Source organism: Pelodiscus sinensis, unplaced genomic scaffold (genome assembly GCF_049634645.1).
Source record: "Pelodiscus sinensis isolate JC-2024 unplaced genomic scaffold, ASM4963464v1 ctg85, whole genome shotgun sequence".
In the NCBI taxonomy this organism is placed as follows: domain Eukaryota; kingdom Metazoa; phylum Chordata; order Testudines; family Trionychidae; genus Pelodiscus; species Pelodiscus sinensis.
Genome location: NW_027465930.1, coordinates 325975 through 352460, shown reverse-complemented (window position 1 = coordinate 352460; position 26486 = coordinate 325975). Strand labels below are relative to the sequence as shown.

The following is a 26486-nucleotide window of genomic DNA, read 5'->3' as shown; positions in this document are numbered from 1 at the left end:
ACGGGTTCAGCTTCCATCAGTTGCTCCCTGGTGCCCCCAGCCCTGGGCCTGTGGGGGGAACGGTACCTCCTGCCCTGCAGGGACTCCTCCCCATCCCTGGTGCTGCCCAGGCCCCCCCGAGATGCTGCGTGGCACCGAGCCCAGCCCCCCAGTGAGTCAGGACCGGGCAGGGCCCAGCTTACCACCCCCCCGGGGATGTACCCACCACGCCCAGCTGGCTCATGACTGTACCGGGGGGCTCACACTGAGCTCCCCTCACCCAGGGGAGCCAGCCTGGCTCTGGCTCTGCCTAGCCCCGGAGGCTGAGGGGAGAGCAAACCCTGCCTGCCCTGCCCTAACCATTGGACCCGCCTCCCTCTGAGCCGACCAGACACGGGAGCCAGGCTCACAGACTTTATTCAGCCACAGTCGGTCCCAGTGCTCCATGGGCCGTGCTCCCGGGGGGAGGGGTCCCTGCCGCCCCGCCTGCCCCACTTGCTGCGGCCACCTCTTGGGCCCGGCCGGGGAGGAAGCAGCACGGGCTGGCTGAGGTGTAGCACCGCTCCCACGGGCAGGCCGGCGCCCCACGGCAAGGGAGCCGCCCCACATGGAACACGGGGGCAGAGGCGGCGCTCGGAAGGGTCCGCGTGCAGGGCAGGCAGCAGAGAAGGAGAGATCCAGGCGAGGGCCCTTCCCCCCCCCACAGCTGGCACAGGGGGCCCTCCCTCACAGCCCCCCTCCTCTAGTGCTCCCGCCCCTCCGCCTCCCCGGCCTGCAGCACCCCCTGTGACGTAGTGGGGGTACCTGGCTGGTTTCTATGCTGCTGGCTCTGGGGTAACCCCCACTGGCTGCCGTGGGTACCACGACCCAGCAAAACAGGATGAGTCACTATGCAAACCAGTGACCAGACACCCCCCATGGAAAGGAACAAAGGAAGGTGGATGCTGCCCTGGCTGGGGGGCAGGGCTGGAAGAGGGTGAGTTAGTTACTGTCTGAGAGCATGGAGGAGACAGCCTAGGGAGAGGGGCTGGAGTTTAGGGGTCCAGTCTCCCCCCTCTCAAGGGGGCCTGAGGCATCCTAGCCCAGCTCTGTGACCAGATTACATCTGTGCTGTGCTGTACCCTGGAGAGGCAATAAACTTCCTCTATTCCACCGGCTGGTGCAGTCTGTTTGTGCTATTTCAGGGTGCAGGAGACGGGGGACCCCCAACGTGCCGTCACACCCCCTCCCCCCGGCTCGCTGCTCCGGAGCCCAGCACCCAGATGCAGGAGGCCTGGGCCCGGCTCCCTCCCCGCGGCCTGGGCATGGAGTGAGCACTTAGCAACCACCCCACCCTGCACCGTGCCCCACGGGCAGTGCCCGGAGAGGCCCCACGTCACCGCCCCAGGATTCCCCAGAGCCACGGGAGAGTCCCAGAGTTCGAGTCCCGGCCTGGGATGTAACCAGCCCCTCCCGCTGGGCCGGCCGGTCGCCCATGGCAGGGCCTCAAGCCAGCAAGGCCGGGCCCAGGTCTGTGCCGTGCCGGCTGGTGCGCTGGCTACTGGCCGCTCTGAGCTCGGCTGCCCAGGGGTTCGAGCCGGTCCAGTAAATGAAGACAGAGGCGCTCGGGCCACGGCTTCAGGGCCCAGCGCCCAGGCCTGGCACAGGTTCCCGGCCGGCACACCGGGCGCTAGAAGAGCTGCAGCAAGAACTCCGGCGCCCACTCCAGCGCAGTCTGCGTGACGGCCAGCGCCGCCGCCCCCAGCGTGGCCGAGAGCCCCCACACGGCGGCTTTCACCAGGGGGCTGTGCCCGGGCGTGGGCAGAGAGACCCTGGCCCGGCCGTCAGCGCCCTCCTGCTGCCGCTCCCTGCGCAGCACGGCGTCCGGGCGCTGGCGGGAGGCGGCCCGCTGGAAGGCGGAGAAGGAGCCGATGGCGATGCTGGGGACAGAGGGGGGAGCTGGTGAGCGCAGGGGGCCGGCCGGCACGGCTCCCAGCATGCAACTCTGCCTGGCCAGGCTGGGTGTGAGGCCGCCCAGACACATGCAGACGGCAGGAGGGCGTCTAGGGGGCCCCCTCCCAGCACAGCCGCAGGCTGGACACCCGGGTACTGCCCTGGCAGGGGGTCTGGTTCTGCACCAGTGGAGGCAATTCCACGGCGACCCGGGGACTGCAGCCCCCCAGAAAGCCATTCGGACCAGTGCCCTGCCGCAAGGACCCAGCAACCCCGGCCCGGGCCACAGCCTGGGGGTCCCGAGGGGGTGGGGGGGGCGGACACGTGTGAAGGCAGAACACGATGAGCTCCCCCCGGCCGGCCTCGGACGCGGTGAGCTGAGGGGTGCCCAGCCCCCCCACGTGGCCCTGTGCCCCCAGGAGGAATTTGGGAACCTGGTCCCCTGGCGTTGGAGCTGGTCCGGTGGGGGGGGGGGCAGAGGGGGCTGCAGAGCTGCTGGTCCCGGGGTGGGTGGGGGGCTGCGCACATGGAGCTGGTCCCAACGGAGGGTTCATGCCCGGAGCTGGTCCCAGGAGCGGGGAGGGGGTGCGTACCCGGAGCTGGTCCCGACCGGGGGGGTCACGCATGGAGCTGGTCCCAAGGGCGGGGAGGGGGTGCGTGCACAGAGCCGGTTGGAGGGAGGGGGACACGGAGCCGGTTGGAGGGAGGGGGACACGGAGCCGGTTGGAGGGAGGGGGACACGGAGCCGGCCTTGCAGCAGCTCCGTGGGCGAGGGGAGAGCGCGGCTCATGACGCAGACGCTCCTGCAGGGCAGCCCCGGGCCGCGCGCCGGCGCAAAGTCCCTGCCCCTCCAGCCGCCGTTCCCACCCCAGCCCCGGCCCCGCTCACCTCTTGCGGCCCTGCAGAGCCGCCTGCCGCGCCAGCTCGGTGTGCGGGTGCCGCTGGAAGAGCTGCAGGGCCCGGCCGACGAGGCGCTCGTAGGGCAGGTCCCGGGGGATCTGGGACAGAAGCTGGTGGACGCTGGGCATGTCGCAGTCGCAGGCCAGCACCTCCTCCTCCCGGTGCAGGACGAGCTGCCGGGAGAGCGCGCCCCAGTCACAGGGGGCCCGCGGGGCGGGAGCCGCCGGCCGAACCCACATCCCTGCCCTTGTGCTGCCCCTGCCACACTCCCGGGCTTTACGCCACCGACAGGCGGCCACCTCTGGGGCGGAGCACTGCACCGGTTTGGCACAGGACGTGAAAGAGAACCCAGCACCCGACTGACACTGCGGGGGGCAGGGAGCACGGACCAGACGCCCTCGCGGGAGGTGGGCTGGGGCTCCGGGTCAGGCAACTCGACAGACGTGCCAGAGGCTCCCCAGTGAACAGGCCACGAGGCACCAGACCTTGCAGGGGTTGAGGCGGGCGCCCCTCAGAGCCCCCCCGCCCCCCGAGGTCTCCCAGCCCAGGGGATTAGCTTGGGGGATGCTCTGGGAAGGGCCCCGGGGGGGCTCCGGGCCCCGCATCAGACGGGTCGGTCACAGCCGTCCCTGCAGGCCACCACCCCCGTGGAAGGAGGCTGCTCGGGCACAGGGCTCCCCCCAGCCGCTCTCCCCGCGCCGGGCCAGGCCGGACGTACCACCGCAGCGAAGTAGACGGGCATGAGCGGGTGCGAGGCCAGGAAGAAGTCATAGAGGCGCAGGACGTGCTGGAAGTTGGCGAGGACGTGGCCGTACCACGTGATGAGCCAGCTCAGGGCAAAGATCGTCCCCACCTCCGCCCTGCAGACCGGGAGAGAGGGCCCTGCTGAGAGCCGCCCCCCGGGCAGGCCCAGACCCCCCCGCCCTGCCGCTGCCCCCCACGCCCACCAGCGCTGGTACCTGAGCATGAAGTCGTGGAGGGGGCGGCTCTCCCGCTGCAGGAGGGGCATGAGATAGTTCAGGATGTGCTTGGTGCTGTCCATCGTGGGGTCCATGAAGTCCCTGAGGATGGGGAGAGGTGAGAGGAGGACGCGGGGGCGTCTCACCCGCTGGGACCCGGACCCCTCCGATCGCCCCCAGCTCTGGTCTGTCTCCAGCCCCCGCTGGGGTGGGATAGCACAGCAGGGCCCTGGTGAGCTTCCCCCCAGCCATCGAGTCCGGCTGTGGCTGAGCTCCTGGGGCCCATCACTACAGGAACTGACACACCTGGAGTAGCCAGGCAGACTCCCAGAACGGCCCCGCTCCCGGGCACATGGCGCGGCTAGCGGCTTCTCGCGCTGTCACCACCCGACATAAACCAACAGGACGGAGCAAAACCCTTCCCCTGCTACGGCCCTTCCCAGTCTCAGCCCTGGGACTCACTGAAACCTATTTTACCAGGGCTCCACCTCCAACAGCCGCCCACGAGGGACTCCACCTTTTTTACCAATCTGGCACTTTTGGAATGCAAAGTGTTAGCTTTTGGATGAATGGACGCGGGAGCCACCTTTCGGAGACTCAATCACGTTATTTACTCTCTCTCAAACACAAGAGCGAGGGGTCACCCCCAAAAATGAATAGGCAGCAGGTTTCAAACAAACCAAAGGAAGTTTTTCTTCATGCCGCACACAGTCAACCTGTGGAACTCCTCGCCAGAGGATGTTGTGCAGACCAGGACTTTAACAGGGTTCGAGAAAGAGCTAGATAGATTCATGGAGGTTGGGTCCATCAATGGCTCTTAGCCAGGGTGGGTAGGAACGGTGTCCCCAGCCTCTCTTTGTCGGAAGCTAGGAGTGGGCGACAGGGGAGGGATCACTTGATGATTCCCAGTTCTGTTAACTCCCTCTGGGGCACTGGCCATGTCAGACGGGACCCTGGGGGATGGGCCTTTGGCCTGACCCCACCCGGCCGTTCTAATATTCAACAGGTTGCAGGCCGTGCAGAGCTGTATGCAGCTGACATCACAATCTGGAGCTATTCTTGGCTACACCCTAAATAGCGCTTGGGAGCCGGGGTGACAGAACTCAAGCATGCAGGGAGAGCGTCAAGGGGAAGACACCAAGCAGGGGCAGCCACGTTTCCCCAGGCCCCTTGCAAGGGGAATTGCTAACGGGACAGCCCAGAGCCAAAGGCCAGCCCTGGGCTCTATAGCCTCAGCTACCTGCTCCTGCCACTTTGCAAGGGGTTCGCTGGCCCTGCCTGCATTGCCACAGACAAACCCCGACAAGCTCGCGCGGGCGGCAACCGGGCAGAGCCGGCCCTGATTTCAGCAAGCTGCTTGACCTGTGCATGGCTGCTTCGGGCACAGGCCTGGGAGCCGCACTGGGAGAAGAGAATTCCTCCTCCATAGGAGAAGAACGGTGCACCAGCAACTCGTCAGGCTGACACTCAGGACAGCTCACACACTGTTGTCACCACCTACACCCAACAGGCAGCATGAGAACCCAGTAACTGTGTGTGACGTAGTGGGGGTACCTGGCTGGTTTCTATGCTGCTGGCTCTGGGGGAACCCCCACTGGCTGCCGTGGGTACCACGACCCAGCAAAACAGGATGAGTCACTATGCAAACCAGTGGGCAGACACCCCCCATGGAGAGGAACAAAGGAAGGTGGATGCTGCCCTGGCTGGGGGGCAGGGCTGGAAGAGGGTTAGTTAGTTGCTGTCTGGGAGCATGGAGGAGACAGCCTAGGGAAAGGGGCTGGAGTTTAGGGGCCCAGTCTCCCCCCATCTCAAGGGGGCCTGAGGCATCCTAGCCCAGCTCTGTGACCAGATTCCATCTGTGCTGTGCTGTATCCTGGAGAGGCAATAAACTTCCTCTATTCCCCCGGCTGGTGCAGTCTGTTTGTGCCATTTCGGGGTGCAGGAGACGGGGGACCCCCAACGCGCCGTCACACTGCATGCTCCTACTGCCCCTGCACGATGCGCGCCCGGGGCAGTACAAAGCGTCTGCGGGGTATGCGCTCAGACCACGCTCCTCAGGTGTGTTTGGCAAGTGGCGCCTGACCAAAGGCCGTACAGTCGCTTCGCGGAGCAGCCTGGCCGTGAAGCAGAGACAACGGCACAATTGCATACCAGGGAACAAGGCGAGAGAGCTGGGGAGACGGGGCCACCCTCAAATGAGAAGTGACTGAACCCAGGGGCCACGCCCGACATTCCGGTGTTGCTCTTCGCTGGGCACTAATGACACCTGGGGATTGGTACGACTGTGCGGAGTCTGGGAGGAGAGCCGAGCACTTCCTGTATTACGCTTTAAAGCCTGCGACCAAACACGGGGAGAAGCCGGTGTCCTCCCAGACAGGAGGCGGTAGCTGTCTGCCTGTCTCCGGTGATCACGCAAGGTGGGCCAATGATCAGCTGGGAAGGGACGAACGGGGCAGCTCCTGGTCCCGCCGGGCGGCCCCAGCCCTCCACCAGGACGCTCCGGGACCGGAACAGCCGTGGTCCTGGTCCATGGCTGCTGCCGGGCCAGGGAGCCCCGGTTTACAGAGGTTCGACCTGCGCGCGGAAGATTCCGTTCTCGAGGGCGGTGTCTGAGCGCCGCTGCCTGGCCCTGGTGAACGCAGACCGGCCGTCAGACAAGCAGCGCCTGCCTAGCGGTGTGGCCTGTACATTAGGGTCTGCTTCCCAGTGGGTCTGGCCCCATCCGCCGTCACAGACCGCTTTGGTCAATTTCGCAGTCGCACTCAATGTCATCACGGCACTGAGTCCCACAGGCTGGGCGGTGGGCATGGATGGTTAATGCCCCACTCCGCCCCTTCTGCCTGTGTGGGTACCCCCGACCCTGCACCCCGTTTCCAGCGAGATGAGACTCCGCCAGCCAGTGGAACGGGGTGGGGGGGGGGGTTAATTGCGTCTCCAGGATACAGCCCAGCACAGACGTGGTGTGGACACGAGTCAGGGGCTGGCAGCCTCAGACCCCTTGGGGCAGGGTGCACAGCCCCCCCCCCCGAACTCCCAGCACTCTGCTTAGCCTATTCTCTCCATCGCTTCCCTGCAAACAGCTGCCCAGCTCCCAGGCCCTGCCCCCCCGCCAGATGTTCGTCTCCCTCCCTCCCTGTGTCTCTCCTCCGGGAAGCGCCCTGTTGTCTGCTCAGGCTGGGACTGGGGGTCCGGGCCAATCCCCATGCGGGTGAGTCAGTGGGAATCACACCACACAGTGCAGGGGAACCCTGGGTTACAGAGCGGACAGCCCCCCCACCGGTCACGAGGCCGGTGTGTGTGTGTGGGGGGGGGGGGTGGCGGTCACGAGGCCGGTGTGTGTGTGTGTGGGGGGGGTGGCGGTCACGAGGCCGGTGTGTGTGTGTGAGGGGGGGTGGCGGTCACGAGGCCGGTGTGTGTGTGTGAGGGGGGGAGTGGCGGTCACGAGGCCGGTGTGTGTGTGTGTGGGGGGGAGTGGCGGTCACGAGGCCGGTGTGTGTGTGTGTGGGGGGGAGTGGCGGTCACGAGGCCGGTGTGTGTGTGTCGGGGGGGGAAGTGGCGGTCACGAGGCCGGTGTGTGTGTGTGGGGGGGGGGTGGCGGTCACGAGGCCGGTGTGTGTGTGGGGGGGGGTGGCGGTCACAAGGCCGGTGTGTGTGTGTGTGGGGGGGGGTGGCGGTCACGAGGCCGGTGTGTGTGTGGGGGGAGGGGGTGGCGGTCACGAGGCCGGTGTGTGTGTGTGTGTGTGGGGGGGAAGTGGCGGTCACGAGGCCGGTGTGTGTGTGTGGGGGGGGGGGAAGTGGCGGTCACGAGGCCGGTGTGTGTGTGGGGGGGGGGGAAGTGGCGGTCACGAGGCCGGTGTGTGTGTGTGTGGGGGAGGGTGGCGGTCACGAGGCCGGTGTGTGTGTGTGTGGGGGAGGGTGGCGGTCACGAGGCCGGTGTGTGTGTGTGTGTGGGGGGGTGGCGGTCACGAGGCCGGTGTGTGTGTGTGTGGGGGGGAAGTGGCGGTCACGAGGCCGGTGTGTGTGTGTGTGGGGGGGGGGCGGTCACGAGGCCGGTGTGTGTGTGTGGGGGGGGGGCGGTCACGAAGCCGGTGTGTGTGTGTGGGGGGGGGGCGGTCACGAAGCCGGTGTGTGTGTGTGGGGGGGGGGTGGCGGTCACGAGGCCGGTGTGTGTGTGTGGGGGGGGAAGTGGCGGTCACGAGGCCGGTGTGTGTGTGTGTGGGGGGGGGAGTGGCGGTCACGAGGCCGGTGTGTGTGTGTGTGTGGGGGGGGGGGCGGTCACGAGGCCGGTGTGTGTGTGTGTGTGGGGGGGTGGCGGTCACGAGGCCGGTGTGTGTGTGTGTGTGGGGGGGTGGCGGTCACGAGGCCGGTGTGTGTGTGTGGGGGGGGGTGGCGGTCACGAGGCCGGTGTGTGTGTGGGGGGGGGGAAGTGGCGGTCACGAGGCCGGTGTGTGTGTGGGGGGGGGGGAAGTGGCGGTCACGAGGCCGGTGTGTGTGTGTGTGGGGGGGAAGTGGCGGTCACGAGGCCGGTGTGTGTGTGTGTGGGGGGGGTGGCGGTCACGAGGCCGGTGTGTGTGTGTGTGGGGGGGTGGCGGTCACGAGGCCGGTGTGTGTGTGTGTGGGGGGGCGGTGGTCACGAGGCCGGTGTGTGTGTGTGGGGGGGGGGCGGTCACGAGGCCGGTGTGTGTGTGTGGGGGGGGGGCGGTCACGAAGCCGGTGTGTGTGTGTGGGGGGGGGGGTGGCGGTCACGAGGCCGGTGTGTGTGTGTGTGTGGGGGGGTGGCGGTCACGAGGCCGGTGTGTGTGTGGGGGGGGGGGGCGGTCACGAGGCCGGTGTGTGTGTGTGTGGGGGGGGTGGCGGTCACGAGGCCGGTGTGTGTGTGTGTGGGGGGGGGTGGCGGTCACGAGGCCGGTGTGTGTGTGTGGGGGGGGAAGTGGCGGTCACGAGGCCGGTGTGTGTGTGTGGGGGGGGGAAGTGGCGGTCACGAGGCCGGTGTGTGTGTGTGTGGGGGGGAAGTGGCGGTCACGAGGCCGGTGTGTGTGTGTGTGGGGGGGGTGGCGGTCACGAGGCCGGTGTGTGTGTGTGTGGGGGGGGTGGCGGTCACGAGGCCGGTGTGTGTGTGGGGGGGGGGGGCGGTCACGAGGCCGGTGTGTGTGTGTGGGGGGGGGGCGGTCACGAGGCCGGTGTGTGTGTGGGGGGGGGGGGGCGGTCACGAAGCCGGTGTGTGTGTGTGTGGGGGGGGGGTGGCGGTCACGAGGCCGGTGTGTGTGGGGGGGGTGGCGGTCACGAGGCCGGTGTGTGTGTGTGTGGGGGGGGCGGTCACGAGGCCGGTGTGTGTGTGTGGGGGGGGGGCGGTCACGAGGCTGGTGTGTGTGTGGGGGGGGGGGCGGTCACGAAGCCGGTGTGTGTGTGTGTGGGGGGGGGGTTGCGGTCACGAGGCCGGTGTGTGTGTGTGTGGGGGGGGGGTGGCGGTCACGAGGCCGGTGTGTGTGTGGGGGGGGGGAAGTGGCGGTCACGAGGCCGGTGTGTGTGTGTGGGGGGGGGGAAGTGGCGGTCACGAGGCCGGTGTGTGTGTGTGGGGGGGGGAAGTGGCGGTCACGAGGCCGGTGTGTGTGTGGGGGGGGGGGAAGTGGCGGTCACGAGGCCGGTGTGTGTGTGTGGGGGGGGTGGCGGTCACGAGGCCGGTGTGTGTGTGTGTGGGGGGGGGCGGTCACGAGGCCGGTGTGTGTGTGTGGGGGGGGGGGGCGGTCACGAGGCCGGTGTGTGTGTGGGGGGGGGGGGCGGTCACGAGGCCGGTGTGTGTGTGTGGGGGGGGCGGTCACGAGGCCGGTGTGTGTGTGTGTGGGGGGCGGTCACGAGGCCGGTGTGTGTGTGTGGGGGGGCAGTCACGAGGCCGGTGTGTGTTTGTGGGGGGGGCAGTCACGAGGCCGGTGTGTGTGTGTGTGTGGGGGGGGCAGTCACGAGGCTGGTGTGTGTGGGGGGGGGAAGGGGCAGTCACGAGGCCGGTGTGTGTGTGGGGGGGGGAAGTGGCGGTCACGAGGCCGGTGTGTGTGTGTGTGGGGGGGTGGCGGTCACGAGGCCGGTGTGTGTGTGTGTGGGGGGGGGTGGCGGTCACGAGGCCGGTGTGTGTGTGGGGGGGGGCGGTCACGAGGCTGGTGTGTGTGTGTGGGGGGGGGCGGTCATGAGGCCGGTGTGTGTGTGTGTGTGGGGGGGGGGGGGTTTACAGTACTGCTACCCAGTACTTCTGCCCTGCTGCTGCTGGCAGCGCCGCCTTCAGAGCTGGAGCGCCCACGGCAGGAGGGTGGCATGGGGGGGTCTTGCCACCCTGACGTCTGCACTGCGGCTGGAGGGGCGCTGGCGTCAGAGCTGGGCACCCGGCCAGCAGCCGCTGCTCGCCGGCCGCCCAGCTCTGCAGGCAGAGCAGAGGTCAGGCCCCCGATACCCGAGTGGCCCCTTGCAACTCCCGTTCGGGTCAGTGCCCTCGGTTTCCCGTGGAGCCGGCACCGCGCAGGCTCAAGCCCACGAGAGACCAGATCTCACGGTCTGCCATGCGTTTGCCCGGGCCGTGGTTCTGGGCTTCTGGATCAGGGCTGGGCCCCGCAGAGGGATGCACCAAGGACCCAGGGGGTGGCGAGGGGGGCGACGGAGCTGGCAGGCTGGGCTTGTGGTACCGGCAGCTGGGGGGTCTCAGGGAACCGACCCCACCAGGAACAGACAAGCCAGCCTCACTCCACAGACAGGTCGGGGGGAGCGTCAACCCTGGGGATCTGGGGAGCACCACAGCCCTTGGACAGACCCTACTGCCAGGGCCCGAGGACCCAGCACGGCGGCAGCCCCCCCCAGTGTGCTCTGTGGGGCTGGGGCACCCCAGCTGGCAGGGGGAGGGGCACTGCTGGTTGCAGGGAGACCCAGCAGAGTCCAGTTCCAGGCGGATGCCTAGTGGTTAGTGCTCGGCACGGCCAGGCAGCCAGCAGGGGCCCAGGCGCAGGCTGGCCGAGGGAACGTCCCCCCCGGCGGTGCCGCTGGCGGGTACCTGAGGTGGTGGGTGGAGAGCGACTCCAGCAGCGCGCTGCCCAGGCGCTGGCCCGTCACCAGCAGGAGCGTGACAGCGATGTCGTGGTAGCCCTGGTAGTAGTGCAGCTCGGGGCGGGCCCTCAGCACCTGCAGGATGAGGTCGAGGAGCTGCTCCTGCAGGACCTGCCGCTGCTCGGCCTGCATGCCTGTGGGGAGACGGAGGGTCAGGCCCCCGGCGGCACAAGCAGCCTGCTCCGGCGCCTCCCCCGGCTCCGCGGGAAGACGGGCCGCGCGGCCCTGCAGCGATCCCTTGGCCGACCGCCCAGGCCCCTCGGGGAGCCGGCCCCAGGGCTGCAGCGGAGCCGGCAGGCGAGCACCCGGGCTGGGAGCCAGCAGCAGCCGGCGGAGACCAGGACCCAGGAATTAGGAGCTGGCCGGCTCCGGCGTGCGGAAAGGAGGCGGAGAGGCCTGGAGCGGCCGGCCCTGGCTGCGGTTGGAGGCGAGCCCCGCTAGCACAGGACGGGGCCCTTCGGCCTGACTCGCACGTCAAACGTCCTTCGGCCCAGGGGCCCCCTGGCCCCAGGGAGCCTGGCGAGACAGCCCCCCCCACGATTCACCCCCATCCACAGCAGGGGAGCGGTGGGGACGGAGGGGAGGAATCTCCAGGCAGGGCGCGCGGGGAGGGCCGGGGGGGGAGGGCCGAGGCAGGGGCACAGGTACCTTCCGAGGCAGGCAGCTCCCCTCCGGCACCAGCCCTGCGCGGCAGAGCCAGGAACAGGCAGGACAGAAAGAAAACACAGTTACCAGGCAGACCCCCCCCCCCCGCATCACGCTCCCCCTGCGCTGGAGTCGGGGGGGAGGGGACGTGCCCCGTGCGGGTGCAGCCTCCGGAGCCCGTCTCTGGAGCCCGGCCCAGGCTGGCTCTGGCAACAGGGCAGCAGCACCTGGAACTCTTCCCTGGCCGCTCAGAGCTGGGAGCAACCGCCCAAGCCCGGAACCAGGACCCGGCCCTGGGAACACCCCACCCCCTCCCAGGGCCACCGGCTGCCCCCTCGCAGCCCGAGGCAGGAGGGCCCTGGGGAGAGGGGAACAAAACTCCCCTCAACTCCTCCTCCCCCCCCCCCCCAACCATCAGGCCTCTGCCCGCTGGGACTATCCAGCGCCCGAGCCCGGCACAGGCCAGGCCGCCCCGGTGGGCCCCAGCCGGCCAGGCAGGGGGACGGGAACCTTGCTGGCCCCAGGGCGGGTCTCACCTGGGGGGAAGCGGCGGGCAGAGCGGCTCACGTCCAGCTGCACCTGGGTATAGTCCTTGTGGTTCCGGCGGACCGCCCTGCCTGGGGAGAGGCCAATGGGGTCAGGGGCAGCGGGTCCCAGGGGCCTCGAGCGGCTGCCTGCTGGAAGGGGGGCTGCGCAGCAGGCGGATAAACAAGGCTGCTCCGGTGCCCAGGCCCCCCTCCCCTGGCTGAGTCAGCCGGGCAGCGGGGAGGGGGCCCGTCGGAGGCCCAGATCGCCAGACAGGGCACGTGCAGACAGTCACACGGCCCCGATCTCAGCACAGCGGGGACCAGCTCCCGCCCCGCGCCCCCAGGGCTCCCCCTCCGGCCGACCACCCAGTGCCTGTTCTGCACGTGCAGCGCCAGCCAGCGGGCAGAGCCACGGCCGGTGCTCACAAGGCTGACACGGGCCCCGGCTCCGAGGGGGGTCGGGCCAGTCTCTGCATTGACCCTGGTCCTCCCATGGCCTAGCCAGGCCCCTCCCTCCCCAGGCACTTGCCTGTCACCTGGCTTCGGGGCTGCAGGTCAGGGGGTGGCAGCAGGGGCGAGGATCTGCCAGCTGGCACCCCAGCCGGCCCCGCAGCCTCAGCGGCCTCTCGTTCATTACGGCCAGCACGGCTGCAGCAGCGACCCACAGAGGGGGGCCCCATACAGGGCCACATCCCGGCCCCTCCGCGCCCCGGCCCCAGCCCCATGCCCACAGTGCACGCCCGGGCTTTGCAGCTGCTGGACACAGCCAGGGCGGCCACGGGCCAGATGTTGGCAGCGGGTCTCCGGACTGGGAATAGCTACTGCAGGGCCCATAGGGGCAGCCCGGAGGAGTTTTTTGACTCCCTCCGAGACCTGATGGGCAGAATCCCCTGGATGCTAAAATGAAGGGGAAAGGAGTCCAGGAGAGCTCGCAGTATTTTAAAGAAGCCTTATTGAAGGCACAGAAAGAAACCATCCCGACGCGTAGCAAGAGAGGCAAACATGGTAGGAGACCGGATTGGCTTACAGGGGAACTCCTTGGTGATCTTAAGCACAAAAAGGAAGCTTGAAAGAGTGGAAACTTGGACAAATGACCAGGGAGGAGTTTAAATGTCTAGCTCGAGAATGCCGGGGGGTTATCAGGAAGGCGAAAGCGCAAATGGAATTGCAACTGGCTAAAGATGTGAAGGAGAACAAGAAAGGTTTCTACAGGCATGTTAACGAGAAGAAGGTGATCAGAGAGGGGGGGCGGCCCCTAATAGATGAAGGAGGTAACCTAGTGACAGAGGATGTGGGGAAAGCTGAAGTACTCAATGCTTTCTTTGCCTCTGTATTCACGGACAAGGTCAGCTCCCAGACAAATGCACTAGGCAGTGCAGTATGGGAAGGAGGTGGGCAGCCCGTGGTGGGTAAAGAACAGGTTAGGAACTATTTAGAAAAGCTAAACGTACTTAAATCCATGGGTCCGGACTTAGTGCATCCGAGGGTACTGGGGGAGTTGGCAAATGTCATTGAGGAGCCTTTGGCCATTATCTTTGAAAAGTCGTGGAGATCGGGAGAAATCCCGGATGACTGGAAAAAGGCAAATGTAGTGCCCATCTTCAAAAAAGGGAAGAAGGACGATCCAGGGAACTATAGGCCGGTCAGTCTTACCTCGTGTGACGGCGCGTTGGGGGTTCCCCGTCTCCTGCACCCCGAAATGGCACAAACAGACTGCACCAGCCAGTGGAATTGAGGGTGGTTTATTGCTCCTCCAGCACAGCGCAGCACAGATGTAGTCTGGTCACAGGAACTGGGCTAGGATGCCTCAGGCCCCCTTGAGATGGGGGAGACTGGGCCCCTAAACTCCAGCCCCTTCTCCTAGGCTCTCCTCCATGCCCTCCGACAGCCAGCCACCAACTCACTAACTTCCAGCCCTGCCCCCCAGCCAAGGCAGCATTCCACCTTCCTTTGTTCCTCTCCATGGGGGGTGTCTGGCCACTGGTTTGCATAGTGACTCATCCTGTTTTGCTGGGTCGTGGTACCCACGGCAGCCAGTGGGGGATCCCCCAGAGCCAGCAGCATAGAAACCAGCCAGGTACCCCCACTACGTCACAGTTCTCCCCCCTCCGAGAGCGAACTGAGCAGGGTCACTCCGCTCGTGACCTAGGGAAGTTCGGGTCCTCTGCGTGGGAACCCGCCCTGGGGACATGGGTGCTCCCCTTGACTCGGGCCGGCCGTGGCGAGGCCCCACATGAATTGGCTTCCCTCTGTCCACTCGCCGCCCCGCTCCAGGGCGACTGGCACAGGCCTGTCCTCGGGGGTCACACCCACCCTTCCGCTGGCCTTGATCTCTGGCCAGGGTCTCTCGGGCTGGGGCCATGAGCCCAGCGAGCCTTCTCTGGACAGCCAGGGCGGCTTCCACCCCCGATGCTCCATCCAGGGAGGACTTCCCCTCCCATAACTCTCTCAGCAAGCCCAGAGGGTCCTCTATCTGGGGTAGAGACCCCCAAGCCGCTTTCCTCCTGTCTTGGGCCTTCCCGCCCCTCTGGCAGGAGTCACAGGACCGGCAGTACCGCTGCACGGCCGTAAAGATTCCCGGCCAATAGAAGTGCTGGAGCAGCTTCAGCCGGGTGCTCCGGATCCCCCGGTGGCCCCCAACGGGGACATCGTGGGCCAAATACAGCAGCTTGAGGCGAAACTTTCGGGGGACGACCAGCTGCCGCTCTACCCTCCATGCCCTCGCCTTCCTGGGGGGGAGCCACTCACGGAACAGGAGCCCACGCTCCCGCAGGAATCTCTCCTGGCCACCTCTCCCCCGGGGCTGAGCTGCATGGAGGCCAGCCTGGTCCCTCAGCCTCTGCAAGGAGGGGTCTGCCTGCACCTCAGCCTGGAATTCAGCTGCTGAGGCAGGGATCGGGACCTGTCCCCCACCTCTGCCTAGGTCCGGAGTCCCAGCCTGGCTGGACCCCGTGTCCACTGGGATGGGACCCTGAGGACGCTGCCAGGAGTCCTTCCCTGGACCCACGTTGTCAGCCCCCCGCTGGCTCTGGCTCCGGGTAGTGACTAGAGCCCGCTGGGATTCATGGGGCCACTCCTCTAGGTCATTCCCCATCAGCACCTCGGTGGGCAAGTGCGGGTGCACCCCCACTTCCTTGAGGCCTTCCTTCGCCCCCCATTTCAGATGCACCCGGGCTACAGGCACCTTAAACGGGGACCCATCTATGCCCTTCAGGGTCAGCTGCGCGTGGGGTAGTATCCGCTCCGGGGCCACTATGTCGGATCGGGCCAGAGTCACCTCTGCCCCCGTGTCCCAGAAGCCCGTCACCTTCCTACCATCCACCTCCAGGGGTATGAGGCACTCGCTCCGCAGGGGCCGTCCTGCCCCCACCCGGTACACGGAGAAATCCGCCTCCTGAGAATCAGACCTCCCAGGGGAGGTGCACTGAGCATCCTTCCCCTCTCTCTGAGCTGAGGTTTGCCTGCCAGCCCCTGCCTCTGGGGCAGCCTGCCCTTCCTCCCGCCCCAGCCAGTTAACCCTGGAAAGTCCCCGGTCCTGGGACCTGGTGCACTGAGCCCTCTTGTGGCCTTTTTGCCCACAGCGATGGCAAGTTAGGCTTTGGGCTGTCTCTGTCCAGGCCCTGGCTGGTTCTCTGGGGCGCAGACGACCTGTTCCTTGGTCTCGCCCCGTAGTTGACTCCCTCCGTCGCTCAGCCGAGATCCGATCTCTGCGCGGTTCCCTCTCTCTCCGGGACTCCCGTTCACACCCGGACCGGCTCTCCATGAACTCATCCGCCAGTCTCCCGGCCTCCTGGGGGTTCTCTGGTCTCCGGTCCTTGAGCCACAGCCTCAGTTTGGGTGGGCACGCTTCATAGAACTGCTCCATCATGACCAGCTTGAGCAGCTCCTCTGCGGTCTGGGCTCCGACTCCAGACACCCACTTGCGGCAGTATTGCGCCAGGCGGGAGGCCAGGTCCACATAGGTCTCCCGTGGCCCTTTCTGTACCCCCCGGAACTTCTTCCTGTACATCTCGGGGGTCAGCCCGAACTTGTGCAGCAGGGCCTCCTTGACTCGCCTGTAATCCCCTGGCTGTAGGTCCTCCAGCTGACTGAGCACTCCGGCCGCCTCCTGGCTCAGTGCGGGGATGAGCTCCTGCAGCCAGTCAGCTGGGGGGACCTGTTGCAGCCCACAGGCCCTCTCAAAGGCACTGAGGAACCCGTCTATGTCACCCATGTCCTTCAGTTGGGCCACCACGAGCCTCTCCAAGCGTCTGGCAGTCCTGGGACCCTGGGGCCCATCCGCACTTGGCGCAGCCGGTGCCCCGCCGGTTCTCCGCTCTGCCATGGCCAGCTCATGCTGCCGCTGCCTCTCTCGATCTTGGCGCTCCCTCTCTCGATCTTGGCGCTCCCTCTCTCGATCTTGGCGCTCCTTCTCTCGGTCCTCTACTTCCAATTCCCTGATCCGCAGCTGGATCTCCAGGCGCCGCAGCTCCGCTGGGCTGGCCCCTGCCCTAGATGGGCTACTTGCAGGCCTCCCGGGAGACGCTGTCTCATCTCTCCGTTGGGTTCCAGCGCTCCTCCCCCTCTCTGAGCCTGACACACTCTCAGGGGGGGTCTGGCTGCTTCCCCTGGGGACAAGATCCTGGCCCTGTGGCTGGTCATTATCTTCCAGCTGGGCAATCAGCTGGGCCTTGGTTGCTTTCTGCACAGGCAAGCCCCTCTCTCTGCACAGCCCCACCAGCTCTGCCTTCAAGAGTCGGGCGTAGGCCATCTGCCCGCTGGGCCCCTCGGTGCAGACTCACCAGTCTAGTGCTGCAGCGCCCCACGATTCCCAGGAACCGCTTCGCTCTGTCTCCAGCACGCCTGGCTCCAGGGCTCTTGCTTCTACTGCGCCTTGTCGCTTGCCGCTGGAAGCTCCATCCACGGGGTGCAGTGCATCCCACTTCTGACACCAGTGTGACGGCGCGTTGGGGGTTCCCCGTCTCCTGCACCCCGAAATGGCACAAACAGACTGCACCAGCCAGTGGAATTGAGGGTGGTTTATTGCTCCTCCAGCACAGCGCAGCACAGATGTAGTCTGGTCACAGGAACTGGGCTAGGATGCCTCAGGCCCCCTTGAGATGGGGGAGACTGGGCCCCTAAACTCCAGCCCCTTCTCCTAGGCTCTCCTCCATGCCCTCCGACAGCCAGCAACCAACTCCCTCACTTCCAGCCCTGCCCCCCAGCCAAGGCAGCATTCCACCTTCCTTTGTTCCTCTCCATGGGGGGTGTCTGGCCACTGGTTTGCATAGTGACTCATCCTGTTTTGCTGGGTCGTGGTACCCACGGCAGCCAGTGGGGGATCCCCCAGAGCCAGCAGCATAGAAACCAGCCAGGTACCCCCACTACGTCACACCTCGGTTCCTGGAAAAATCATGGAAGGGATCCTTAAGGAATCCATTTTGAGGAAAGTGATCAGGAATAGTCAGCATGGATTCACAAAGGACAAGTCGTGCATGACCAATCTGATTAGCTTCTATGCTGAGGTAACTGGCTCAGTGGACATGGGGAAGTCAGTGGATGTGATAGACCTTGACTTTAGCAAGGCTTTTGATACGGCCTCCCACAATCTTCTTGCCAGCAAGTTAAGGGAATGTGGATTGGATAAATGGACGGTAAGATGGATACAAAGAGGCTAGAAGGCCGGGCCCAGCGGGTAGTGATCAATGGCTCGATGTCAGGATGGCGGTCGGTTTCTAGTGGAGTGCCCCAAGGTTCGGTTCTAGGACCGGTTTTGTTCAATATCTTTATTAATGACCTGGCTGAGGGGATGGATTGCACCCTCAGCAAGTTTGCGGATGACACTAAGCTGGGGGGAGAGGTAGATACGCTGGAGGGCAGGAAAGGGTCCAGAGTGACTTAGACAAATTGGAGGATTGGGCCACAAGAAATCTGAGTAGGTTCAACAAGGACAAGTGCAGAGTCCTGCACTTGGGACAGAAGAATCCCAAGCATTGGTACAGGCTGGGGACCAACCAGCTAAGTAGCAGTTCTGCAGAAAAGGACCTGGGGGTTACAGTGGATGAGAAGCTGGAGATGAGTCAACAGGGGCCCTTGTAGCCAAGAAGGCTAATGGCATATTAGGTGCATTAGGAGGAGCATTGCCAGCAGATCCAGAGATGTCATCATTCCCCTTTATTCGGCTCTGGCAAGGCCACATCTGGAGTATTGTGTCCAGTTCTGGGCCCCCCACTACAAAAAGGATGCGGATGCATTGGAGAGGGTCCAGTGGAGGGCAACCAAAATGATTCGGGGACTGGAGCATATGACCTACGAGGAGAGGCTGAGGGACTTGGGTCTGTTTAGTCTGCAGAAACGAAGAGTGAGGGGGGATTTGAGAGCAGCCTGCAACTTCCTGAAGGGGGGTTCCAAAGAGGATGGAGAGAGGCTGTTCTCAGTGGTGACAGGTGGCAGAACAAGGAGCAATGGGCTCAAGTTGTGGTGGGAGAGGTCCAGGTTGGATATTGGGAAAAACTATTTCCCTAGGAGGGTGGTGAAGCACTGGGATGGGTTCCCTAGGGAAGTAGTGGAGTCTCCATCCCTAGGGGTGTTTAAGTCTCGGCTTGACAAAGCCCTGGCCGGGTTGATTTAGTTGGGATTGGTCCTGCCTAGAGCAGGGGGCTGGACTTGACCTTCTGAGGTCTCTTCCAGCTCTCTGGTTCTATGATAAGGGGATGGTTTGATGAGATAACAGGATCTTGGTAACTAGTTGACCATTCACTATCAGTGGGAAATAGGTCAATGGAGGGATGATAGGAGTTACTAGAGAGAACTTTCTGGGTGTCTGGCTGGTGAGTCTTGCCCACATGCTCAGGGTTTAGCTGATCGCCATATTTGGGGTCAGGAAGGAATTTTCCTCCAGGGTAGATTGGCAGAGGCCCTGGAGGTTTTTCACCTTCCTCTGTAGCATGGGGCACAGATCACAGCTGGAGGATTCTCTGCATCTTGGGGCCTTCAAAGTATTTGAAGGCTTCAGTATCTGAGACATAGGTGAGAGGGTTATTCTAGGAGGGGTGGGTGAGATTCTGTGGCCTGCACTGTGCAGGGGGTCAGACTAGATGATCAGAATGGTCCCTTCTGACCTTAAAGTCTATGAGTCGCCCCCCCCAGCACAGGGTGCAGCCCGCAGCGACCAGCCCTGCCCACGTGCTCGATGAAAACGAGCTGGCCCCCCGAGAGCAGTACTGCCCTCGTTACCAGGGTGCTCACGAGCAGCAGCAGAAAGAACCCAGGTGCCCTGGCTCCTAGGCTCCCCCGCTCTAACCACTAGGCTACACTGCCGCCGCCACCAGAACCGCGCACGCAAGCGAGCCCCTGCTGCGCACGGCACAGCCAATCAGAATCCCCGGGACGGCGCCGGCCCCACGCCGGGGAGCCGAGCCCCCTACCTGGCTTGGGGGGCAGGTTGTAGACATTGACGCTGAGCAGCTTCGGCCAGACCCTCCTGCGGATCTCGTCCGTGAGCAGCCCCCCCTCGCTCACCGCAGCCCCCCGCAGGGTCTCCACGGCCACGGGGTCGCTTGTCAGGGCCTGGTGGATCGACAGCAGCTTCTGCTTCCTCCTCGACCCCGGCGGCTCTGCCAGGAGGAAAGAGACGGCCTTCCCTCAGCTCCGCCTTCCCGGAGCACCCACGGGATTCCTCCCGCCCGGGCCCCGGGCCCACGCCCTGCACCGCCCCGGCTCAGTGGGGAGGGGCCCCGACGCCAGGCGGGGAGACAGGGAACGGCGCAGCCCTACCCCCGAGCCAGCTCGGCTAAAAGCCAACGGACGACCGGGGGATTCGCCGGCCTGCCAGCTCCCCAAGGGAGACCCAGGGGCCAGGAGCAGGCCACGGGGACCCCCTCGCGTTGTCTCCCATCACAGGCTCCCGCTGGCTCCGTTCCAGCCTCCCCTGCACCAGAGAAAGTGGCAGAAAGTTCTTCTTCACACAGCGTGTAGTCAACCTGTGGAACTCCTTGCCAGAGGAGGCTGTGAAGGCTAGGACTATAATAGAGTTTAAAGAGAAGCTACATAATTTCATGGAGGTTAGGTCCATAAAAGGCTATTAACCAGGGGATAAAATGGTGTCCTTGGCCTCTGTTTGTCAGAGGCTGGAGAGGGATGGCAGGAGACAAATCGCTTGATCATTGTCTTCGGTCCACCCTCTCTGGGGCACCTGGTGCTGGCCACTGTCGGCAGACGGGACACTGGGCTAGATGGACCTTTGGTCTGACCCAGTACGGCCGTTCTCATGTTCTTATGAAGGAGACAGACTAAGGAGGGGGCTGGAATTAGGGGCCCAGGGACCCCAGCTCAAGGGGGCTGAGGCGTCCTGGCCCTGACTCCTGTAGCCACCTCACGTCTGTGCTGGGCTGTGTCCCGGAGAAGCAATAAACCCTCAATTCTACTGGCTGGCGGAACCTGTTCTTGCTGCTACGGGGGTGCAGGATCGGGGGGGGAACCCCAACACGCCGTCACAGGGGTGGGGCGCTGCAGCACTCGGCCGGCGAGTCTGCACCCCGGGGATCGGCGGGGAGATGGCCTGCGCCTGACTCCTGGAGGCAGACCTTGTGGGGCTGTGCAGACGGAGGGGCCTGCCGGGGAAAGCAGCCAGCAAGGCACTGACACTACATCACAGAGGCAGAGTCTCGTCATGGATCAGCCACTCGCCAAGGCCGACAACAAGGAGGTGGCCGCGTTCATGGGCAAGGCTGGCGGGGGCTCCAAGGGGAGGGGCGGAGCGAGCAGCCCACCCGCCGGGGCTCTGATCCTGACGGGGTCTGGGCTCTGAGCCGGACCAACCTTTAGTTATGAATGACACGGGAAAAAGCGACGTGAAAAGAGCATTAGCGAGGCGGTCAAGTCGAGCATTCAGGAACTAGGAAAGGCCTGAATCCAGCCCGTGTGCTCACGCGTCACACTGCAGCCTTGAGCGGCGCGAGCAGCCACGGTTTGTCCGCCAGACCCCGCCGCACCCAGCGCACGGGGCGGAGAACGCTCGGGGGACGAACGGCGACGCGCTCGCCTGCCCTACTGTTCCACCAGACCCCGCCGCACCCGGCGCACGGGGCGGAGAACGCTCGGGGGACGAACGGCGACGCACTCGCCTGCCCTACTGTTCCACCAGACCCCACCGCACCCGGCGCACGGGGCGGAGAACGCTCGGGGGACGAACGGCGACGCGCTCGCCTGCCCTACTGTTCCACCAGACCCCGCCACACCCGGCGCACGGGGCAGAGAACGCTCGGGGGACGAACGGCGACGCGCTCGCCTGCCCTACTGTTCCACCAGACCCCGCCACACCCGGCGCACGGGGCGGAGAACGCTCGGGGGACGAACGGCGACGCGCTCGCCTGCCCTACTGTTCCACCAGACCCCGCCGCACCCGGCGCACGGGGCGGAGAACGCTCGGGGGACGAACGGCGACGCACTCGCCTGCCCTACTGTTCCACCAGACCCCACCGCACCCGGCGCACGGGGCGGAGAACGCTCGGGGGACGAACGGCGACGCGCTCGCCTGCCCTACTGTTCCACCAGACCCCACCGCACCCGGCGCACGGGGCGGAGAACGCTCGGGGGACGAACGGCGACGCGCTCGCCTGCCCTACTGTTCCACCAGACCCCACCGCACCCGGCGCACGGGGCGGAGAACGCTCGGGGGACGAACGGCGACGCGCTCGCCTGCCCTACTGTTCCACCAGACCCCGCCACACCCAGCACACGGGGCGGAGAACGCTCGGGGGACGAACGGCGACGCGCTAGCCTGCCCTACTGTTCCACCAGACCCCGCCACACCCAGCGCACGGGGCGGAGAACGCTCGGGGGACGAACGGCGACGCGCTAGCCTGCCCTACTGTTCCACCAGACCCCGCCGCACCCGGCGCACGGGGCGGAGAACGCTCGGGGGACGAACGGCGACGCGCTCGCCTGCCCTACTGTTCCACCAGACCCCGCCACACCCGGCGCACGGGGCGGAGAACGCTCGGGGGACGAACGGCGACGCGCTCGCCTGCCCTACTGTTCCACCAGACCCCGCCACACCCGGCGCACGGGGCGGAGAACGCTCGGGGGACGAACGGCGACGCGCTAGCCTGCCCTACTGTTCCGCCAGACCCCACCGCACCCAGCGCACGGGGCGGAGAACGTTCGGGGGACGAACGGCGACGCGCTCGCCTGCCCTACTGTTCCACCAGACCCGACCGCACCCAGCGCACGGGGCAGAGAACGCTCGGGGGACGAACGGCGACGCGCTCGCCTGCCCTACTGTTCCACCAGACCCCGCCGCACCCAGCGCACGGGGCGGAGAACGCTCGGGGGACGAACGGCGACGCGCTCGCCTGCCCTACTGTTCCACCAGACCCCGCCGCACGGGGCGGAGAACGCTCGGGGGATGAACGGCGACGCGCTAGCCTGCCCTACTGTTCCACCGGGCAGCCCACGGCCTCATCGCCCCCCCATTTCTGAGCCCCGCTCTCCCGTAGCAGGGTGTGTTTCCTTGTGGGCTTTTCTACCCCCCGCATCACAAACAATTTCTCTGCACAACGCCCCTGCGCAGTGAGCGGCGGGCACCCCCCTTGTACAGAGGGGAAACTGAGGCACAACGCTGAATTGTGGGCGGGCCAATCTAACTGCCAGGACTTTCGCATCACACAGCACTGCATGCGTTCAAAGCACAGCCCCACCGACACCCGTTGCAGCGGGGAGCGCATCTGCAAACCGGCACCCAGAGGCCCAAGCAGGCACTCCAGAAACGAGGCAGACAGAGGGCAGCTGTGGACAGTTTAAGTGACTTGCCCAGGGTCACACAGGAATTCTGTGGCAGAGACAGGGAGAGACTCCCGTTCCCCAGCCCATCTGTTCTCCACCAGCAACCCCCGGCCTCCTTCCACTGTCCCCACTGCCCTGCAGGGAGGGGCACTGAGACACGGGGGAGATCCGGGCCTACCTCCAGCCTGGAGCATGTGGGTAATGCAATTTTTTAGGGGCTTGTCACTTGGCCAAACTTGGGCAGCAGGATTCCCAGGAGAAGGTGAATTTTGAGTCTGTGCTCCAAACCCTGGGGGCACCAGAGCCTCGAGAACTGCAACGGGGCACGTGTCCCCCAGGCTCAGCCGGAGACCCGGCCGCCCCAGCGCCGCTGAAACGCCCATAAGAGAAACCGGCCGGACGCAGACATGGAGCTTGGAGAGCTCCCCCCCCACGGCAAGGGGAACTGGGGAGCAGCGGAAGGCAGGGGCCTGGCACGGGACCATGGGGCAGCCACACTAAGCGCGTCTGACCAGCCCTGCCTGGGGGCGCCGGGACAGGAGACGCGATTATTTCGGTCTGCAGAGGAGGCTGGGAGCAGCACAGGCTGAGCCACGCTGGGTGAACGGCCGCGCCACGGCCAGCGGAGTCACTGGTAGCAAGTGCCCAGGATCGCCCGCCCCACGGGAGCGCATAGGCGGGGCCAGGCGGCTGCTCGAAGGGAACCGGAGCAGCACGGAGGACAGGAAACAAAGGCCCGGCTCAGCGAGCAGCAGGAATCCAGAGACACTCCGGCTCCGGAACGGAGGCTCCTGCCAGGGGCACCGGGCCCAGCACCAGCCGGGCACAGGACGGGGCTCCCAGCCCTTCCCCAGGGCGGCGGGGGGCTCTGTAGCCTGAGCCAGCTCCCCGCCGGGCAGCAACAAGCCACAGCTCAATGCCCCAAAGCTCCCGCCTCCACCCCGCTCCTCCCAGGGCCTGGCCCCCTCGCCGCTGCCATGGCAGCTCCCGGCCCCAGTGCGACACGGGGGGGCTGCTAACGGGGCCCCCCAGCTCTCCCTGCAGCGGGGGGGTTTCTAGAAGCCCAGAAGTCAGCCAGGGGCCGTCCCCGGGCTCCGGACTGGGAGGGGCCAGCGTCCCCGCAGAGCTCCCGGCTGGCGTCTCCTTCCCCACCGCACAGCGCTCCAAGGACAGGGCATGCGGGAAGCTGCCCGGCCGTTTTCCCGTCACCGGCCTTCCATAAATCACCGTTAGCAACCAGAAGGTCCCGGGCTGCCCGTCAAGGCTACGACAACAGCGGCGCGTCAACACCCTCGCGGCTCAGGCCCCGAGCGCCCCCATGGGCCAGACGTTCCCGAGGGAGCCCCAGGGGTCGAGGGCTCCGGGGCCCGGCGCAGGCGCTGGCTGGGCGTTCCCAAGGCAGCCTCAGAGCAGCCCCGGCGCAGGGGGACGGAGGGTTTCTAGGTGTAAGCAGGGTGGGGGCGAATGCTCCCCTTGGAGCTAGTGGAGTGGACGAGACCCCGGGGGGGGGGGGGGCATGGAAGTAACTTGGCTCTGGCTTTGCTTGGGGGGTAGATACTCAGCAGATGGAGCGGCCAGTTGCCCATTGTCATTAACACCCTGGGGGGGATGGATTGCACCCTCAGCAAGTCTGCGGATGACACTAAGCTAAGGGGAGAGGTGGATACGCTGGAGGGCAGGGAAGGGCCCAGAGTGACCTAGACAGATTGGGGGATTGGGCCACAAGAAATCTGATGAGGTTCCACAAGGACAAGTGCAGAGTCCTGCACTTGGGACGGAAGAATCCCAAACATTGTTACAGGCTGGGGACCCACTGGCTAAGCAGCAGTTCTGCAGAAAAGGACCTGGGGGTTCCAGTGGATGAGAAGCTGGAGATGAGTCACCAGGACACCCTTGTAGCCAAGAAGGCTAATGGCATATTAGGTGCATTAGGAGGAGCATTGCCAGCAGATCCAGAGATGTCATTATTCCCCTTTATTCGGCTTTGGTGAGGCCACATCTGGAGTATTGTGTCCAGTTCTGTCCCCCTCTCCCCACTACAAAAAGGATGTGGGCGCATTGGAGAGGGTCCAGCGGAGGGCGACCAAAATGATTCGGGGGCTGGAGCACACGACCTATGAGGAGAGGCTGAGGGATTTGGGTTTGTTCAGTCTGCAGAAGAGAAGAGTGAGGGGGGATTTGAGAGCAGCCTGCAACTCCCTGAAGGGGGGTTCCAGAGAGGCTGGCGAGAAGCTGTTCTCAGGGGGGCCAGATACAGAAGAAGGAGCAATGGGCTCAGGTTGCAGCGGGGGAGGTATAGGTGGGATATTGGGAAAAATTCTTTCCCTAGGCGGGTGGGAAGCGCTGGGCTGGGTTCCCTGGGGAGGGGCTGGAGTCTCCATCCCTAGAGGGGTTTCTGCCCTGGCGGGGCTGATGGAGTCGGGCTGGTCCTGCTTGTGCCGGGGGCTGGACTCGGTGGCTCCTGAGGGCCCTGCCTGCCCTGGGATTCTATTAGCTTAACTTGCACCCCCCAGCGCTGTGGGCACTAACGGCGGGGGGGGGGGGAGTGTTCGGTGTGCAGGGACCCGCACAAGCAGGACTGGGCGACACTGTTCCACAGGCCAGGCTCAGGCAGCAGGAAGAAGCTGCACACGCAGGGGCTGGGGGTGTCAGAGCTGCAAGGGGGGGGGGAGGTTTGTCTGGGCTGGAGGCCTTATGGCTTCCCCTGCCCGGACTCGTCTGGCTATGTGGGGCGTGGGGGGGGGGGGGCGCTGTCTGCTCTGTGACCCAGGGTCCCCCTGCTCTGCGATGGGAGATTCTCACTGACTCTCCCAAACGTGGATTAACCCAGACACCCGGCTCAGCGTCCCAGGGAGAGACAAAGGGAGGGGGGCGGAGACCAGCACCTGGCTGGGGGCAGGACTGGAAGAGAGTTTTAGTTTCTGGCTGGGATCATGGAGGAAGCAGCCTAAGCAAGGGGCTGGGATTTAGGGCCCAGGCTCCCCCATCTCAAGGGGGCTGAGGCATCCTAGGCCTGCCCTGGAACCAGATTCCATCTGTGCTGGGCTGTACCCTGGAGAGGCAATAAACTCCCCTGTTCTACTGGCTGGCGGAGTCTGTCCGTGCCACTACGGGGGTGCAGGAGACGGGGGACCCCGACGCGCCGTCACACCATGCCCCCAAGAACAGAGCTACCCGGGCGTCACCAGGCACCTCCCTTCCTGTGAGGGCGTCGCGCGGGGCTGCTTCCACCCGCTTGCTGAGAGCAGAGCCCCTGTGTGACAGACCGGGCCGTATCTGGGCACAGCTTAGGGCGTCCGCTCAGGGCGAATTGCTCAAATCCGGGGCTTCTTACAGCCCCCTTGACTGGTGACCTCTCCAAACAGGCCACAAACCAGTCCCACAGAGCGCTTCAGCTGCCTGCCTGAAGCCTCCCGAGCAAAACCCCTCTGACACCCCAGCAATATCCGTGCCCCAGATGGCCCCGGGCCTATACACAGGTGAGGGGTCCTAGCACCCAATCCCACCTACCCCGAACAAGTTCTGTCCGGTTCCAAGAAACCAGCCACAGATCCTTGGTCAATTTACCCTCTGGACCTTACCCACAAATCACGCTGGGCCAATCCTTTAGAATCTATATCTAAAGGTTTATTATTACAGGAAAGAAAAGCATGAGAGTGAGGTTATTAAAGTACAGTACGTTACATGCACCGAATCT

The 26486-nt window shown here is 65.5% G+C and overlaps 2 protein-coding genes across 4 annotated transcripts in view; both read right to left on the bottom strand.

The window, feature by feature from the left end:
• Positions 1 to 297: 297 nt before the first annotated feature.
• The window catches only part of LOC106732300 (TBC1 domain family member 20-like), a 35707-nt gene continuing 9518 nt past the window's right edge, over positions 298 to 26486 (bottom strand). Inside the window, exons 2-9 of one of the 3 annotated variants that reach the window (XM_075916820.1) lie at positions 19432 to 19620; positions 12035 to 12115; positions 11502 to 11536; positions 10801 to 10987; positions 3771 to 3872; positions 3530 to 3671; positions 2800 to 2984; positions 298 to 1898 (exon numbers count right to left, since the gene is read on the bottom strand). In XM_075916820.1, the coding sequence (XP_075772935.1) occupies positions 1649 to 1898; positions 2800 to 2984; positions 3530 to 3671; positions 3771 to 3872; positions 10801 to 10987; positions 11502 to 11536; positions 12035 to 12115; positions 19432 to 19620 (1171 nt within the window). In that variant the 3' untranslated portion in view covers positions 298 to 1648. Of the gene's footprint in view, positions 1899 to 2799; positions 2985 to 3529; positions 3873 to 10800; positions 10988 to 11501; positions 11537 to 12034; positions 12116 to 19431; positions 19621 to 26486 lie in introns of all 3 variants that reach the window. The other 2 variants (XM_075916822.1, XM_075916821.1) reach the window with 2 other exon arrangements.
• On the bottom strand, positions 14029 to 17405 carry LOC142825111 (uncharacterized). The gene is made up of 2 exons (XM_075916825.1): positions 16182 to 17405; positions 14029 to 14927 (listed from the first exon to the last, which is right to left on the bottom strand). Exons 1-2 carry the CDS (start codon positions 16773 to 16775, stop codon positions 14112 to 14114), a joined length of 1410 nt encoding a protein of 469 aa, XP_075772940.1. The 5' UTR covers positions 16776 to 17405; the 3' UTR covers positions 14029 to 14111.